This window comes from Grus americana, chromosome 7 (assembly GCF_028858705.1).
Source record: "Grus americana isolate bGruAme1 chromosome 7, bGruAme1.mat, whole genome shotgun sequence".
In the NCBI taxonomy this organism is placed as follows: Eukaryota; Metazoa; Chordata; class Aves; order Gruiformes; family Gruidae; genus Grus; species Grus americana.
The window spans coordinates 8,366,852-8,385,705 of NC_072858.1; the positions used below are offsets into that span (position 1 = coordinate 8,366,852).

The window sequence follows — 18,854 nt, forward strand, 5'->3', positions numbered from 1 at the left end:
GAAGAGAAGGTCCCAAGGAGTGGTAGATCTCCAGGCCTCAGCAGTTCTGTGGGTTTTTTCAGTGAGGATGAGGTTCCTCTGGCAGCAGAGGAGAAGCAGGCTGCTTCTCCAGCAGCAGGCTGAGGGAGCAGAGGCAGCATTACGTAGGAACAGAAACGAATTTGTGAACTATCTACACTTTGGTTGGATGTGGTTATCAAAGAGCAGAGAAAGAAGTAACTCCCTGGTTACATCCCCTGTTTTGTGACTTAACTACAACACCTGGCAGTTTTGTTCAAGGCTGAGGGCCAGCATATGGGATGTCAGGACACTTTGGTGATTGTTGTGATTATAAGCATGTTGGTGAAACATAACTAGCATTTGAAATTTGCTGTGCAGCTTTCTCAGATTAATTCTGTCCAGATCATGTGGTCCGAGCTTAGTTCAGCATTAACACACCAAAACACTTTATGAGTCCTCCATCACGTTCACTGTTCTGTCTCTCACGGGTAATTAAAATTAAACTTCCAGCCCCATTTTGTAACTACTTACCCTCCTACCTCTTTCATCTTCATTTCACATTATTTCCTGGCTTAGCCTTAGGTCTAAAATTATTTTGAAACAGGCTGTAATTGGGGAACTTTTCAACAGGCTTTGGCTCACTCACTTGTTAAAGCTACTCTCAGAATTCTGTCTATAGACAGGTATCCACAGACACACACCTCCCCTGCCCCAAACCAGCAAAAAATCCCCATCACCAGTATTATAACTGCAGTGACAGCAGACTCCAGTGTTTTACGCATGACTAGCTTTTATTGGTAGCAAAATTTTGGGCATCTGTATGTGCTGTTAGCAAGCAGTAAGAGTTTGCAGAACATCCTCCCTCACCGTCCCAGAACCACAGAAACGAAATCTGAAGAAAACAAAAATATACAAGTGCCTTGAGTTGTCAAGATTTGTTGAGATTATACAAGTGGATTTACTTTAGAATAAGTCAATCTGATTTGTCATTTGACACAACCGAACATTACATACTTTCAGCTCCTAAGTTTGAAATATTACTGCTGGGGAAAGTATTGATGGATTGTATTCATTCTGGTTGACTGCCTGCCTGCCTTTCCTTTTACATTTCTTTTTTTTTTTTTTCTTTTCCCAGATTTTGTGCTACCATCACTATGTAGATGATCACAACTACTTGTGCAAAGTGCATGAGTCAATAGAAGAGTGACTCGCTATCTACAGAAATGATGCTTCATCAGCAATGTGCTTTGTGCATAGGCACTACACCTGGACTTAGGAGCTCTGCTGAAAGGTAAAGCTGCTGGGCTGTGATCATTGCGGTTTGCTCGGAACTGGTTCCATCTCCCATGTTCTCTTTTAAGTGATGGTATTTTAACTATGAATTTGTATATGGGTCTAAAACATATACTATACCTCCTCTTCTAGATACCCAGTCATGAGGTGGATGAAATAACGTAACTGATCAACTTATGAGTAGAATTGGATCAGTAAATCATACTTCTATAAGGGGAGCATTCAAGCCGTATTCCATGAAGTCTACAGAAATCAGTTTTAGCCTATTTCCTTTGACTTTAGATTTAGCCTTTTAAGTGCAGCTTCCAAGTATTAGCCTTGCTCATTGGAAGGGTAGGCTTATTGTCACCGTTCTCTCTTGTCAATCATGATCTCAGGGACCACCAGTATCAATGGAAAACTTCTGCTGGTTCCAGCTGACAGTGAGTTGACACCTCAATGCAAGCTCAGACACAGATAACCAGTTCTTGTGCACAGTAGGAGCTTGGCAAGAATGATGCTGATAATCCAAGCCAGTGCTAATTTTTTTTTACCCAAAGGGTCATACAGGAAGTTTTCTCTTCTGAAGCCTGTAAATATTTTAAGTTTTTCTTTGAAGCTATTTAAGGCAAGGGTTGAAGTAGTGAATTGAACTATGGATGAACAGTGTCTTGAAAGGAAGGAAATAAAAGGTTTCTTTGAGAGTCTTTGAATGCTTTAAATAGCTTTTCTTGTGAAAATGCTTTAACCCCACATATAATTCTGTCACCTATCTTCCCAAGTAACTTTCAGAATTTTCACAATGGATATACTTACTCTTTTCCATTTTCTCCAGATTGTACTGTAATAGTTGCAGCTCCTAGTTTAGGAAAAGTTGGATTTAACCAATTGTTGTTCCAAAGAAATTTAACCTTTGTAACTGTTCCAATGTTAACTTCTGCATCAATGAAGCTTGTGTAAATGTTGTCTGGTTGAAGGGTCCCCCTGTGAAAAATAACATTTTATGGATATGAGGCTTGCTGGCATTTAATATTAATTACCAGTCCTGTCAACTGATTTGCTATAGTAGCAAGTGTGTAAAAAAGTAGCAGAGAGACAATTTTAGCTTATAATATGGTAACAACATTATTGCCAATTTTTCAATGTAAATCATCCCAAATCAGTGTTTGTCAGAAGAAGGAAAGGCAGGTAGGCCTGATGTGCTGCACTCACACCGTACAAGAAGACCCAGTTACAGGATAGTCCCTGTGGAGAAGGTAGAGCTTGCTCCCTGTTGCTTATGTAGGCAGGTTTTTTTGCATGTAAAATAATTCTTCATTTAATGTTAATTAATTTATAAGATACAGATGTTGTATTTGTTTGGGATGGCCAAAAGGATTATCCACCAGCTGCTCAGCTTGGCTCACTAGCAGAGATTCCCACACTTGCAGTGCCATGGCCAAGTCAAATGTGCATCTGCTCTTGGGTCACCATAGCTTATAATCTGGCTACTTATTTCATGTCGCATCAATACAGCAAACTGCAAATGGCAGCAGTTTGAGACTGGTAATGGCTTCAGCTATTACATCTCACTGAATATGAGCCAATGCTTCTCTGATCATCTCCTTTGTCCCCTCTCATCCCCATGCTCTGAAGGTGAAGGGCTACTTTCTTAAATTTACCCCTCCTGTATGAAGTCAGGAGACATTTGAATGTGTGATGCCTTTATCACTGCAGAACTGTTATTGTAGACATGACCTGAGAGATACAGGAGGGGAAAAGAGAAAAGCAGAGGACCCAGCAGAATCACCCAGAAGAAACCTCAGAAAGACAGGATTTTTATTCCTTCCCCTAGCTTTGCACTTTCTCATTCTTCTGCCTGCAGAGGAGGATGTTTATTCTCCTCCATATTAAAAGGCTTATGGCAATGAAAGTAATGAGACAGAGGACAAAATCCCCTTGCGTTTTTGCTTCGTCGGATCCACAGTGGTGCCTGATAGGTGAGAGCAAGATTTGCTGTGGAATAAAAAGTTCACTTTCAGCAATTAAATTGACACAGGCTATGCAAATAGCAGCTAGAGAGTGCTGGAGCACACTCGGTACTGGCAGGCTGATCCCAGGTGAATGCACAGATGCCTGCAAATGGGGATCAACTCATAGCAAATACCTGCTGCCAAGCGTGAAGATGTGAAGTCCTACTTGGGAAAGTGGAAGTGACTTTGCTTCCAATAAACAAAAATCAAAACCAAAAAATAAAAAACAAAACCCAAAACCAAAAAATAAAACCCACATCAAAATGCCTTCTCCATATTTTTCATCATTTCAGATATTTTAGTTGAAACAAAGACAAAAAATGCAAATAAACAAAACCACGTGAGGCAAGCAAGCAGCTTCAGTGTGAGCAAGCAAAGTTATGAACCACAAAAAGTAGTAGTAAATCATAAGGTAGCTTTAGCACCAACTTTTTATAAGCCTGTGACAGACAAAGAGATCAGAACTCTGCTAGTGCAGGTCCAGCTAGACCTTGGTGGTACGGCAAACAAGTGACACCAAATTCTAACATTTTAAAATCCTGCATTCTAAATGTCTGCCTTCAAATCCAGCGTGAATTGTCACTGCATTTACATCAGGGAGCTGCATCTGGGGGTAGAATGTGATCTGTAAAATAGGACCCATTTAAACCGAAACACTAATTGAAAATATTAATTAAACATTCTAGAATTGAAGTTTCTTTTCTATTGAATTTTGAACTTACTTGAAGATCTGATGCTGCCTTGTGTTCCCACCGCTTCCATACAGGGCAAGATTTACATATCCTTTAACTTTACTGTTTCCAGAGAGGGTCACAGTTACTTTGTACCTCCAAACTACACAGAAGAAATACAGTAAGTTGGATTGTACCCAGGGAGAAACGGTCTCCAAAATATCAAGGGTTGGTTTTTTGGTCTGTACAGTGTGTTTGAAAGCAAAAGAAGATTATTACTGCCTTTGACTTTCAGCTCAAGGTTACATTGCAGGCTGGCTGGGCTGAAAGGGGTTAACACAATGCTCTCTCTCACACCTGAACCTTGGTGCTCCCTGCTCTTCCTTGGGTTATAACCATGCAAAACAAATACAAAACATCAGTGAGTCTGATCTGTCATTAAGCCTTAATGAGATCAACCTAAGAAATGGGTAGACATTTGTTACTTTCTGGGAGGGGGGGGAAAAAAAATCTAATCCATAACATAGTAAACACAATATAGAGATCAGCATTTTAACCACAAAGTTTTTTATACACAGTGAAGTTGGAAAGAAGGTGGTGTCAGAAATAAATACTGATAGATACCAGAATATAAGCAGTGTAAAAGGAGTATAAAAAAATTTTGAAGCTCAAAGAAAATAATTTTTGTGGGCAGGAACTTTCATTTAGCACACAGTTTGGAAAAGCAGCTCTTCTCCTTCTGATTCTTGTTTACAATGGCAAAGGAAGAAACATGTTGTGAGAGCTGACATTTAGGATAACCAGGGTTGTAAAGGAGGTCATCTGGTCCATCCACTTCTCAAAACAAGACCAGCTATGATCGGCTTGCGCTTGGCCTTTATCAGATTGAGTTTTGAACATCTCCAAAGATGGATATTTCCCAGATCCTCTGGGCCCCTCTTCCTGCATTTAACCGCTGTCATTGTGCCAGTAATTTTCATACTGTTTAATAAGAAATTACTTTGCTGCAACTCCTTTCTCCTTGCACCTTGTAGTGAAGCCCACTAAACATCTCAGTGACCTTCACTAGACTCTATAGTTTGTCAACGTCTTTCTTGTACTTGAGGGCCCAAAACTGGACAGCAGTATTGGAGCAAAAGAGGAAAAGGCATGAAGGACTGAAAAGCCATTGCACTGCTATGAGATCTGTTAAAATTAATTGTAAAACAGGAAAATAAAAAGGTTTGTTTACAAGGAGTAGGTAGCAATGGAAACAATTGAAACTCACGAGCAAAATCCTTGGCCTCTCCAGTATTCAGGTAAAGTTTCACGAAATTATTTTTAATTTTCCCTTTAAATTTATCTGCAAAGTGACCCATATTTGGGCATCCCTCATGTGGGCATGGGAAACAGTTTTCCTAGTGAAAACAAATATATCATTCATAAAATTATCCAGCTAGCCAAGAAAAAAAAATATTAGTCATAGGACTTATTTTTAACATATCCACCTAACCGGCCCTGTATCACCGCAACAACAAATTTCAAGTAATCATTTCTGTGACTTGAGAAGAATCACATAAGCTAGCCAGCTTTCTCAAAGGCTCTGATTTTTCTGGGCTCAATGTATTTTCTCATGCCATTCAGCTCAATTCAGCCACATCAGTGACATTCTTGAGTAGTCTTGAGCTGGAGCAGAGGGGAGGAGGTGTCTTTCCCAGCAGCTGATAAGAAAGAATGATGTCTCCTTATGCCTTCAAGTTGGGTAAAGAAAGGCTTTGTCTTGAAAACAAAGCTCATTTTTGTCCTGAAAGCAGGTTTTTACTATGGTGACAGAAGCAGGTAGTCACCTTTTCCCAAAGTGATCTGAGAAGTGTGATCTCTGTCCCTTGCCCAGAAGGTATAAAGGTCAATCTAAGCCCTACAGAAGTTGATACCTCTGTCCATACTGCCTGTAGGATATGAAGAACCCGTTACCTCCCTGCTACTCGTAGGCTGTAGTTCCCTGTCTCCCAGTCTGGGAGAGGGAAGGGCTTCCTGACCTAGTCCATAAACCGTTGTGCTCTGTCCCTGAGGCCATCTTAAGCCACCAAAGTACTTTGACCATGGATTGACCCCATCAGGCCATGACATATTATTTTACTTTTGTTATTTTGAAAAAAAGAAAGATATTTAAGCTATGTTTGAAAGCTCATCTGCTACAGTACGGGATTCCACTCATTGCTGTTGGATAAATACCTTTGATGATTACGGGGACAGGCTCTCCTCCTCACCTCTTCCCCAGTGTGATACAGCAGAGCAGGCCTGGGGAAGCCGCAGCAGCTCCACTTGTAGCTCAGGGCTGTCATATCAGCACAGAACCAGGGATGTCCCTGTTTTGTGGTTGCCTTTTCCTACTTTGACTCACATCAGCTGCCTCAGCTATAATACTTTAGGATGTCTGACACTTCTCTTACACATGCACTCGGGTGCAAGCTAGCAGAAATAAATTGAGTTTCAGATGTATAGATAAGAGCTACTATTTTTGGTGTGGTCCATCCTGAGGCTCTGAGAAATACTTACTGTTTCAAAAACATCATATGAAGCACAGGCATAGCCTAGAAATCCATCAGGGTGCATAATGCTGTCAGAGTAATACTTGTAACTCCGCAAATGATTGCAAGCCACAAAGTCCCGAGTTCCTGTGAAAAGATGCTCCCAGGTTAGTTCTTTGCTTTCTGTTACCATGCAAGGAAAGATACTGGCACAGCCCTTGCCATGTCATTGAGACGTATCGTTCCCCCTCAGAAGCCTCATCACCGTTCTTGGAGTATCAAACATTAGGTTTGAAGCTTGCTTTTTGCAGTGAATTGATGCTCTAAGGAACATCACTGACTCAACAGGTATAAAACGCAAACTTGAAATGCTTTGTGGAGACCAGCTGTGCAGCTCAGCTCAGCCCCTGCCCTCCTCTCCCCTCACAAACACTTATTCCAGTGATCTGACCGAGTTTCACAATAGAAATGAGAACTACATGGAGCAGGTCTTTTGTAGGCAACAGTTGCATTACCATAACAAAAGAAAACCAAATCAAAAGTATTTAACAGTGAACTTCCTAGGGCAATGCTGATTTGCTCCAGCTGAGGACTTCAAAACAAAATTATTATTATTATTATTTCGGGGGTGCTTAAGGAAGGGAGCCTCTTAAAAATAATATAATGAATATATTATTTTCCTTTGTGTTGCCTTTATTTTCCTGGCTTTAAGTTAAAAAGAAGATCATATACAACACAGTTATTTCTTTGTGCTTTAATTCTCCATTATTGATAACAAGTTTACTCTGGGGAAAAAAAAAAAAAGAAAAAGAAAAAGTAATGCCTCCAGCTGCATTGAATAAGACCTGGAGTAAAAGGAGTATCACAAATAAGTTCATGGATTCCCAGAGTTTAAGGTGTTTGCAGCAATATAAAAATGAGCTTGGATGATATACTGAAAAATCTCTGCAGCAAAATCTTGGTTTGTTTTTTTAATGTTATGTGCAATTTAACTTTATTAAGATACATAGAATTTTTCTAAAACTTAGAGCTTTTATTAGAACCACGTAAAACAACAAAGAACAGTGTCTTTTTAGTCAGCTACGTGCCAATCTTTTTTTAGCTGACTAAAAATAGATGTAATTACATTGCTTTAATGCAACCCAGATTGTAATAGGTACTTAAAAAAATAAATTAATTGCTCTGTCTCAGCAGAATTGCAGCTGATGATCCCCTAACAAGTAGCTGTGAGCATCATTGCCCTACTCCGCCCAGCACTGTTGCTGGGCAGCTAAGCAGAAATGAAGTGCGTTGTTACAGACCCTTCAAAAGTTTTGGCACAGTTTCAGTAACTTTTGTTTCTGTTATTAGATACTTTAGAGGAGGCATATTTTTCCAGAGGTAAACACTTTGTCTTGTTTGTTTTCAAATAAGCTCTGGAAAATGGTGTATTTTGAGCATATTGACAGTTTCACTACACTCTGCAGCTGCCATTGTGGTGGACACACCAAAAGCTAATGCAGAACACCTGAATTAAGAAAAGTTAAGTAGTTAGGTTGTGAGGGGTGACCTTCCCCTGAATTTGTAATGTAATCAACACACTTACCTTCCCAGATGCCATCGATATCTACGATCTGTGAAACAGGGTTCTTCCCACACCCTGGCATTTGCTCTCCTCCATTTGGATAAAAGTCAAGATGTCCTATAGCTGTGCTCATGCCAAAACCTGAAGCATTTAAAGTAGGGGTAAGCATATTTTTAAATTAATATTGCTTCATATCTACAACTGCTGGCTTGAAGTTTGTCTGTGCTTGGTATTTTAGGATATGAGCTGTTAGTGACCAGTGTGGTGTATTTGTTCTGTGTCTATGCATCACCCAGCACAACTGAGTCTTGCTGAATGATTTTGATATTTAAGTGCCACAGGGCATAAGTAATTTAGTATTTATGCAGTAGGACTGAATACTTACCTAAGTAAGGGATTGTGGGAGCTGAATCTGTGTGGATAACATCAACAAACTCTGCATCAGATTTATCCAGTCTGACTCCAACTGGAGTGCCTTGAAAATAAGGTTGAGCAGGGTCCAGTCCTGAAAGAAAGAGATTAGCTCTTCATGTATAGATAAAGAGATATGGAAGTATCACTTTACATAACGCTATGATGGTATATAATGAATATCACATATATATATAGTCACCTATGGTTCCTTATATCTAAGTAGTATAAGCATTAATAAAATAATGATGTGTGCTCTCTCTTACCAAATGGCTTTCCTCCCAGGAAGGAGGAAGGATTACCTATGTGAAGCCTGTGAAATTTTACTGATTTACATCAACATTGAATCCCAACACTTGGATGTAACTTTTATTTTTTTAATTGAACTTCTCTTTATTGATGTTGCTCAAATTGAGGTTGCTGTGTCTGCATCCCATGTAATGACCTATGTGTGTGGCTTCTGGAGTACCTTGTTTGAGAATACTCAAACAGGAATGGATGCTGGTAGCATCCCACGTGCTTGGAGGCATTGAAACCAGCCTGCCTACTTCTGGCTCCAGTCAGATTTTGGAAAAACATCTAGTTTTGAAGTGATGATCTTTGCTTTTGATCCTAGCAGAAAACAGAATTCATTTGTTTCCCAAATTGCTGCAGTAATTTCAGGAGCTTGTGAAGTCTTGCAAATTACCCAAATTTTGCTGCTTTATACTTGCATCTCTTGTTGTCCCTGGGCAGCAGATTTGGTTTTGCTTTTGGACTGAATTTTGTAGACTATTAGTCCAAGGTTTGCCAAGCCTGAAATCCCTGATGAAAAGTAAAAATTGAAAAGGGCTGTGTTAATAATATCCAAAACTGTCTCTGTGTATGAAAGGTCACTCTGCTTAGTGCACGCTGCAATTGGCACTGCCTGCATGATGAATAAGGAGATCAAGCCTGTACCTTTAAACTCTGGAAGTGCTGAACATGTTAAAAAATTGCTAAAGAAAGTAGACTGTGGGGTGAGTTACCTGTATTTTGAGAAAGGAGTGGTTTGATCCCAAGTTTAGCTGATACTACCTCTTTTCAGTTTTGTTCTCTGGGAGAGTATTGGAGGTTTTAAAATACTCAAAATGGCATCTCTGCTTTGTGAGGTCTCTGGAATGTCTTTTTTAGAACTGAATTCACATTGCAATAAATATGCCTATTTGATTGCCGTTTGCTTTTTTTAAAGAGCCAGTTAAACAATTTGAGAAAAATGAGGGCAATCCCTTGAAGAACAGTGCAGGGATATGGCAAATGGTTATGTGGTGGCTGTATCACTGATGCCCCTGCTGTGGGCAGAGGGCTGAGACAGCCTGCGCTTCCACGGAGCTTCGCTTTGCCTCTCGGCTGTACGCATTTTCATCATTTAAGTGTTGCAAAATGGTTCCTTCAAGAGTCATTTGCTCTCAGCTGGTGTGGGTAGAGAGCAGATTACAAGCCAAAGGACGCTGAAAAAGGAAAACTTTCCGTTGGATCAAAGGGAAAATGAAAATGCTTCTGGCCAGCAGTCGCAGAGCCTTGATCTGTTATATCTTGCGAGACACAGACACTATTTATGGGACCAGTGGAGGACGTCTAGAGTCTGCATATTCAGGGTGACATGAGGATAGCTATAAAACAAACTGGAACCAAAAATGCCTGCTCTGAAAGAATTCAATAGGACAACCTGGCTCAGCGGTGGAGAGACTTCCTCACTTTCCCAGAGCATAGTGTGTGTAACTCACAACCGGGAAAGACAGCAGAGCAATTCAGCACTGGCCAGGCAAAAACTGAATCAGTACAGCTGACCAAAAGTGAAGAGAACAACATCGTATTCCTTAAAAATGTCTAAACTCAGAAATGTGGGAGCGCTTAAAAGGGACCGGCTGTTACTTAGGAATATATTGAAAATGGGGGGGGTCTTTCTGATCAGTCAGCTCTGACATTATCTGGAAAGTAAGAGTGAGCTCATGTAGCTACAACTAATACAAGAGCTGTATAAAAATAAAACCTGTGATCTCCCTCAGGAGAAGAGAAGGATTCAGTTGAAATCTGACTGTCTCTTTAAGTGCAGTTTTTTAGTCTACTTGAATCTGGAGAGGTGATATAATACTATGTGACTTGATTTTTGCTGCCAAGGAAATAACAGAAATGTAATGTATCAACAGTTAAGGGAAAAAATGAAACTTGAGAAAGTTTGCTGGAAATAATAATACAAAAACCCCAACAAAACCAAAGCAGAATTTAATTACTGTTAATGTACTCTCCTAGGTGAAAAGTTTATGTAGACATAGCAAAGCAAGTTGATAATGGATGATATATCAGGAAGGTTAGCATACTGCTTCTGAAATGTCAGGCTTAATCCACCCTTTTCTGGAAAATGAAATTTGTTAGCAAAACTGCAGTACAAAATAACTAACTGCTCACTGTTCTGCTGCTTCTAGCATGCTTTGGAGGGACCTGTAAGCGGTGGGTGATGTTTTGCATCAGGTGTGCTACTATATAACAGGCCAGGTTAATGAAAGGTGAAAATGGCAGGAGAAAAGCTGCTATGACAAGGAAGGCACGGGTTACTCTCCTGGTCTGTTTTACTACGTTAGTGTTGGACGAATCATTATGAAAAACAATCACGGCAGCTAAAGCTGATTCTGGTGGTACATTGGTTATTGTGAGTTTGTTTTTAGCAGAGACAATGGAATATCGTTATGTTACAGCATCACTCCCGTCCCGCTCCAAACCAGCGCTGGTCTGGGCAGTAACACTGCTAGGATGAAGCATCAGAAAGCAAACTCTGTATGGATTGCCACAGCCTTTAATGTGTATCAGCAAGTCATCCGAGGTATTGCAGGGGGCCTTCTGGCTGTTAGCTGTGTGGAGCCTTTCCCTTGCTCTGTAAACATATGCACCCAAAATAATCATCACACTGACTGTTTTCGCACGCTTACCAGGACACCGCTCCTCGGTGTACTGTGAGAAGAGGCTGAGGTCTGTAATGTCCAAATTACCCTGGACTAAACTACAGCCCACGGTCTGATACAATCATAAGAGAAAATGAACAGCAACCTTTTGTTAAGCAGTGGTGTCTTTAGTATGAGCTGTAACTGAAGTCACTTACCAGTTATTCTTCCAATCCCCGGCTGCCTCCTGCCAGCCTCACCTGCCACGTGTGCTCCAAGGCTGTGGCCAATTATGTGAACGTCGGCTGGAGAGTATCCATATTCTTCCTGAGAAAACAGCAATATTAAAAAATTACTACATCTGTTTTCATCAGCAACAGGGAAGAGTAAAAAGGGACTAAAAATTTACTTTAAATTTGACTACAGACTCAGGAGCTCCTATAGGATTTCAGCATCTGTTTGCCAGTTTAGGTACTTATGTCTGATACATAGATATTTCAAAACTCCTTATTCAGGTGCTGCCCTCATTTAGAAGCTGTTAAAGCTCTACACAGCTCTGTCAACAGAATCCTGAGAGGCTCTGTATCCACTTTATGTCCTGGACTCATTAAGATTCACAGGATACTTCTCTGGCTTGAAAGATTCAGCCAGGCAGGAACTCTTAGTTACACCGGTCAGGCAACATGTGCAGCTGGAGCAGGATGTGAGAGGAGAGATGCCTTCGGCCTTTTGGGACAGTAATTCAGTAGCTGCAATGCAGATATAGAGAGCGAGACACGGGTCAGAGCGCTCCTTGACCCAGCGTACTATCTATTTAAGTAATTTATACTTCTTTTATGGGAAATGTGTGTTGAAAGCACTTAGATTATAAGAAGGCTTCAGACCAAGCATCGCTTCCCATGGGAAGCTGGCTAAGAGACGGGGCACGTGGCACCTTCTCTAGACGTAGGCCCTGTGCACAAGGGCTGTCCCCTGGGGCAGCTGCATGGGTCCTGTTTGTCCCAGGAGCTGCTGCTCACTGGAGAGCAGTTGTCCTCCAGCTGCTGGCTGCCAGCTGGTTGTCTGGCATTCTTAAGAGCCTTTTGGTAGGCTTTGTCTCTGTGAAAAGGCAGTTTGCTGTGTCTGTTACCTCTGCGTATTTAAAGCTACACAACACTTCACAGCTGTTAACATCTATGGAATAACTGTTTGGCTATACTATGGGCATGTCTTGTAGAACTTTATATCTCTAAGTTGGCTAACCTTGTTGTTGCGACATGGTTTTCTAACTTTAAAAAAAAAAAATCTGTTTTTAGCACAACTTCTAAAATGATCACTGCATAGAAGAAAATGTTTTCTGTGGGCTACATTCACATTCATGAAAGTTCCTGAATCTTCTTTCTTTCAAATGAGCATTATAACTATAGCTTTATAACCAGAAAGTTCTTACCTTAAGAACATTTACAAAATAAGCTATTTCAGCACCCACAACACGGACGTTGTTTGATGCCTGGGTGTACTGACATCTCGCGCCTTTTTTCCAGTCTACGCAGATGCAATTCACATCTTCCACAGTAAGCATCCTCTGTTTTGTAAAACAAAAGTAAAAACTAAAGAGCCCCACAGTAAATACAATCTGTAACTGGTTAATGTTCCTTTTTACAGCTCAACTCATAAATGTTGCAGGTATTTTTAGAACATTTTAAGAACCAAAACCTTAGCATATATGTGTGCTCATACAATGCTGAAATAAGGACACAATACTGACCTAGGGTGGTATGCTGTGGTAATGGCCACACAGTCATTCCAAATACCCAGAGCAGTATTTTTTTTGCAGAAGGGAAAACAATATAGTGATATGTTTAATTTCAATCAGACTTTGTATGTAACGCTAAATAAGAGGTCTACTCATGTACTGATTAACTTAAGTGATTTAAAAGTACTTTTTTAATTCAAATTCAATTAGAATTATACTTTTGATGATGAAAATCAAGAGTGTTTTTCTGATACAGATTTGTAAGAAAGAGAGCGTCTGTGTTTTTATAAGAGGGTGCATAAATTGCTGGTGTCACTGAATATTCATGTCAGATTTATGGCTTTATTTGAGAATATGTAAATATAGGCAGATACTTTATTGTCTGCCACAAAATATGAAGCTTTGCTTTTCTCCTCTGAGATGGATTGTTTGGCTAAGTGTATTTTGCTTTAGCAGCTTTGATATATTCTTTTTTGCTTTATGTTCAGACATTATAAAACATCCAAAACAAGTTACAACTGGCAAAGGACAAAAAAAGACAATAAAATTGTCTGTGGCTATGTTAGAAGTGTAAAAATAAATGTGCAGATAGAATTATTTCTTAATGGGAAGGAAAGTAAATAACAGATAAACATAGGAGAGCTGATGTATTCACAGTCCCATTTGCTCCACTCTTTACTGAAAAGATTTACTGAGACCATTTTTTTTTTTAATAAATTGGAGCATTGTGATAAAATATAGGCCACCGTAATAGAGAAAGAATTTAAAGATTTATCTTGTGCCTCTACATCCTTGTGAAAATTGATCAAAAGGATTTAAGGGGCTAGCTGAAGCAAAATGTGAGCTATCTTGTTGATTGTGAGGTTCTAGAAAAAAATCTCTATTTTAAGAATGGAAAATGGGAGACTGTGAATTATTAAAACATCAATCTGCTCCTGATATTTTGAACAAATTGTTAACTAACAAATCCACCAATCATTCCTCAATGTTCATGAAGTGATAATCAAGATAGATTTTTTTTTTTCAATGAGAAACTGTCAAATAAACTTATTTTCTTTGACCAAGTATCAAAGAGAAGCAGGTAACAGTGATGCAATACATGTGAAATACCTTGATTTAGTGGACTTTCACATTGTTTCTCATAAGTAAAATAGGAATATAGAATTTCAACAAAATTCTAGTTGTATGACTAGTTGGAAAACCTTATCCTAAAAATGTTGCATGCCATCAGCTGGTATTTTGCTCTGTGCTGTATGACTAGTAGCTTTCATTAGCTGCAGCTGCAATAGAAAGCATGTTTATAGGATTTGATAAGACCACAAGCTGAAATTGCAACTTTGTATGGGGATAGGATTAGGAAATAACTTGGGGAATTAGCACAAAAATCAATAAAGCAGAGTGCTTCACTTCATTCACTGTTCATAGCAAGTCCTAGATTGAAAGCTTTGCTCAAATGATCGCCCTGAGGTCCCTTCAGGATGTACATTTCTACAGCGTTATTGCTCCTGTTAATGGTCAGCCCGTGTCCGCAGCCTCCCACGCTCCCGTGGCAGCCCATACCTTTGCGATGGACTTTCCACATCTAGAAACCTGTCTCTTGTCTGGAGAAATATGATGCAATGCTTATGAGTCTGCAGCTATTTCTGGAATTGCTCTAGTTCCTAAGCAGTTTCTTGCTGCAGGGTTTGTGGTGCTTGTCCCAAGAAAAGGACACTTATTGAGCCAAATCCTGTTGTCACTTGCTTCACTAAAGAGAAGGATTTGAATGCATTTTACCTCATGCTTTTCCTCAAGGTGCAGAGCTACATATTTAAGTTGCTAACAATTTGAAAATGTGGCCTTTTTTCCCCTTCTTATCACTACAAGTACTATGATAGAAATTGGTTAGAAATAGAGAAAACAGCTTTAGGAATGTGTTTATGAATGCAAACTAAGGAACTTCACAGGGACAGGATTTCCCTGTGGTACCTACCTTGCACATGTCTGAGAGCCAGTTTTCTTCTCCATTATCTATAAATCCATGTACGATAAATCTGGTTATCCTACTTGTGTTAAAATTTGAATACTCAATTGTTGGGGCATCAGTTGCAGAGATCTCCTGTTGTAGATAGTAAATTAGTAAACATTTAAATCTGCTTTTTGTAAATAGTTTATCAAAATTGGAAAGACCTGAACTATGCTCATCTGTACAGGTGTTTAAAAGTTATGCAATGTTAAATTCCTCTGCAAGTCCTCACATGACTATGGCTTAATGTCTATATCTCCATTCAAAGCAAGCTTTGACACATATCTTAGAGCAGCCAAGACTTTACTTTTAATGTATTTTCATCTTATCTGTGGAAAAAAATTCCCAATGATTTTAAAAATGCAGTTTCCCAGTACTTCTCAGTGGCCATACAGAAACCACGGGGCAGTGCTGCTTTGTGGGGGCCAGAGGGGAAGAGTTCTACCCCAGAGACCATGCCAAAGAGCTGGAAAAGTTTGTCTCTTGAATAAAGTGGAGGTTTGGCCATTTCTAACGCTTCAGGAATGCAGCTGGAGTCTGCTTTTTGGTTGTGTGTGTGGTTTGGGTTTTTTTATTTACTCTTTTGTGCGCACGATTTGCTAATGTTTAAGCTGCAATAGTTCTTACTTGAAAGTTAGTAGGATTTTCTCTCGTGTACAGGTAGAAGTGAATGTCTATCTTTTTTGGATCCCAGGGTAACTTATGGATTGGTCTTTCTGTAGTCCCAGACCATGGTATATCATCTGAGAAACATCCAAGCCTTTCATAGCAAACTTCTTTGCCTGTAGCACACAGATCAGATCAATAATATGTGAATGAGTAAAGAAGTGGAGCAGGCTAATGACTCTTAGCGTCTCTTCTCTGGAGGTCTCTTGGTTTCTTGAAAAACCTATGGTTTACAGAAAGCAAAGACCAACAGTTGCCTTCTCTCAGATCTTCAAAGGCTACAGTTTGCCGCAAGGAAGAAGCCACTCTATTGCTCATCAACAAAGTATTCAGTGGAGTTTCTCCATGGGTATCCTGTACCATATCTTGAATATCTTTCCCAGCTCTGGTTTGCCCAAGGCAAACTGATGAGTTTCTCCTAATACCAAGCCAAGATATTGAAAACACAAGTAATAACTTGAGACAGTGCTGAACAGCTGACTACACTGTACATGAGAAGTCTTATACTATACAAGCCAGTGGCTTGTATATATAAAGCTATACCCTCATTAGACTGCCTCTGCCCCCCCGTCCTCCGTCCCTGGCTTTTTCTCCATTTCCGTCACTAAATAAGACTACAACAAATAATTTCCTAGGTTTGGTAGAGCAATAGCTTTGCTCTGAAATAGAAAATGCCAGCATTTCTTGCATGTTCCTAGGGTGGGATTTCCAGACTGGAGAAGACGACAGACAACACGCAGACACACTCATCTCACCATTCTTGTACAGGAAAGTGAACCATGTAACCTCAATCAGTAAGTTTTAAGGCACCATAGTGTAGAATATATCTCACAAAGCATAGCAGCATAGAAAGGCTATATAAATACTAACCCAATATGCTTACCTTCTGCTGTGCTGAGTAGTGCAAGTATCCAAATTCCAAGCATCTAGAACAGTAGAAAAAGAAGCAGCTAGGATTTGCTAACTCACTTGATGAGCAAGCACACTTAGCTTTCTGGTGCTGAATTTTGTCAAGGTGAAAAGGATGCCATGTCCATCTTCTCTGCAAAGTGTATCTATGACCACTGCATATGTGAGACCTATGAGTCAGCTTTATGTTTGCTTGCTCCACTAGAGATTGCGGGGCTCTTAAATCTGCTAAAGCACAGTTTATATCCAGAGTGATTTTTGTCCTGTTGAGGCTACGCTTCTAATCGGATGTATAGTAGCTACTTTAGAATTAGCATAAGGATGCCTATACGAGCTGCCGTTCCCCTTTATACTGCTGTGTCTTGGGAAGCCATATACCTGACGAGGTAAAAAAAAAAACAAACCAAAACTGAACTACTTACAATGCAGCCTTGAAGCTCAATGCACTAATGTGCAAGCTTTGCATGTACTTTTTATAGTCTGCTTTATCCTTGGAAATGTTCCCAGAAAGATAGGAACATTTATTTCAGATTATAGTTTATAGCTAATATGGAAAACAACTTTAATAGTTGGTTTCTCTGAGAAGTCCCAAATCCACGGACATAGATTACTTGAATTGGTGTGCTGGAGCCAGAATAGGATTTGAGCTCCAGAGGTAGGGTAATTCCCAGGCAGAAACACATTTGGAGTGGGACATTAAAGACAGTTCTGTGGATCTGTGTAGCAGTGCATTTAGGGGCTTGTCTTGGCTGGGAAGATTTTTGGGTTTTGTGTTGTGTACTTGGAATGTAGAGGGTCTACTAGGGGAGCCAGTAGGGAACCACATCATCTTTAAGCACCCTCCCTTGCCCTGCATCAAGTGACTTTGGATGTGGAATGCTCCAGTGCTTCTGGGTCTTTTGTGCCCATTTCCTGACATCAGCTCAATTTGGTGAAGCCTTATCCCTTTAGAAAAACCTCTTCATGTGCCTGGTATAGTTTTTTTTCATAGTGAAGGGATCTGACCTTCTCCTGGTGTCCCTTTCATGTCCTTGTTGAAATAAGTAGATGTAGAAGGACAGTTGTCTACCCCTTTGGATCCTTTCTATGCTACCCATATAATCCAAGTTTTGAGAAGGCCCTTCTCTGAGTGATGAACTGAGAGCAAACATACTGGAAATATTTACAAATAACGTACAAAATTCCCCCAGACATCGTGACATGGCTGCTTTGTGTAGCGATGTTACAGAGCTCAGTAGGTTGTTTTGCTAGGGACATCAAATAAAATGTGAAAACCAGCCTGTGCAAATAAACAGGACTAGGAACCTCTTGGTCCTGTTCATTTCTAGGAGAAAACTGTAAGTGAACTCAAGGGCAATGAGACCTCAGCTAACTCTTCAGCTAGAAAGCTTTAACAGCTTTGCTATGCTTGTTGGCTGTGGCAGCTTATCTTTGCAGAGCTGACCTTCCCTAATCTCCACCTCTGGGAACGATCAAATGGGTACCACCTGTGTGTACAGGTATTACACTGCTGTCATCCGTTCTAGTGGGGTTTATTTCTTTAAGTAGTAGTGAAGTTTTTGATTTTTCTAAGATATCACTTTTGATACTAGCTTAGAGTTCTGTGCTCCCGTCCTTAATTGAAGTAGCATTTTAGTTTGTAAATATGTTCCTATCAGTGATACAGGAGAACTGGAACATGCCCTAGTACACTGATAAGTTGTAACGCTTGTTCAAAATGAGGGGGGAACAGTCTTTCCCATTTAATTTAAGAGCTGGTGGAAAAGATTTGAGTTAGGATTTTATCATAGCTATTCAACACAGTAATAACACTGAGTGAACTGAATAACTAGACAATTCTTTAGGCCATGGTCAGAGGGCTTTCAGCTGCTTGCTTCTGCTTTGGGAAGGAGGGGTATGGCTGGGATGCATGTCCCTCAGTACGATGCAGGCTGCTCTCTGTGTCTGGAGGAGCTGTTCTGGTCCTTCTGGCCTCACAGTCAGGGGCCGTTGGAAGACAGATGACTTTTGAGAAAGAAAATGATAAATAAAGGCCCAGCTATGTTTCAGCAGTCCTGAAGAAGCTGTAGTCTGGAATAGGAAGCAGGCAGAGGAGATGACTGGAATTCTGGCACTGCAGGATGCCATGGCTATCTCCTGGGACACGGCACAGTGCTTCCCGGCATTGTTCATGCTTCCCTTGCCACCTGTCAAGTCCCCAGG

At 40.2% G+C, this 18,854-nt stretch overlaps 1 protein-coding gene across 1 annotated transcript; it reads right to left on the reverse strand.

The window, feature by feature from the left end:
* Positions 1-772: 772 nt before the first annotated feature.
* Positions 773-17,183, reverse strand: LOC129208641 (inactive pancreatic lipase-related protein 1-like). The gene is made up of 13 exons (XM_054831728.1): positions 17,075-17,183; positions 16,627-16,669; positions 15,705-15,859; positions 15,045-15,170; positions 12,767-12,901; positions 11,556-11,664; positions 8,415-8,534; positions 8,051-8,170; positions 6,494-6,612; positions 5,223-5,352; positions 4,007-4,118; positions 2,089-2,256; positions 773-892 (listed from the first exon to the last, which is right to left on the reverse strand). The coding sequence occupies exons 2-13, from the start codon at positions 16,667-16,669 to the stop codon at positions 829-831; spliced, it is 1,401 nt and encodes a 466-aa protein (XP_054687703.1). The 5' UTR covers positions 17,075-17,183; the 3' UTR covers positions 773-828.
* Between the last annotated feature and the right edge of the window lie 1,671 nt (positions 17,184-18,854).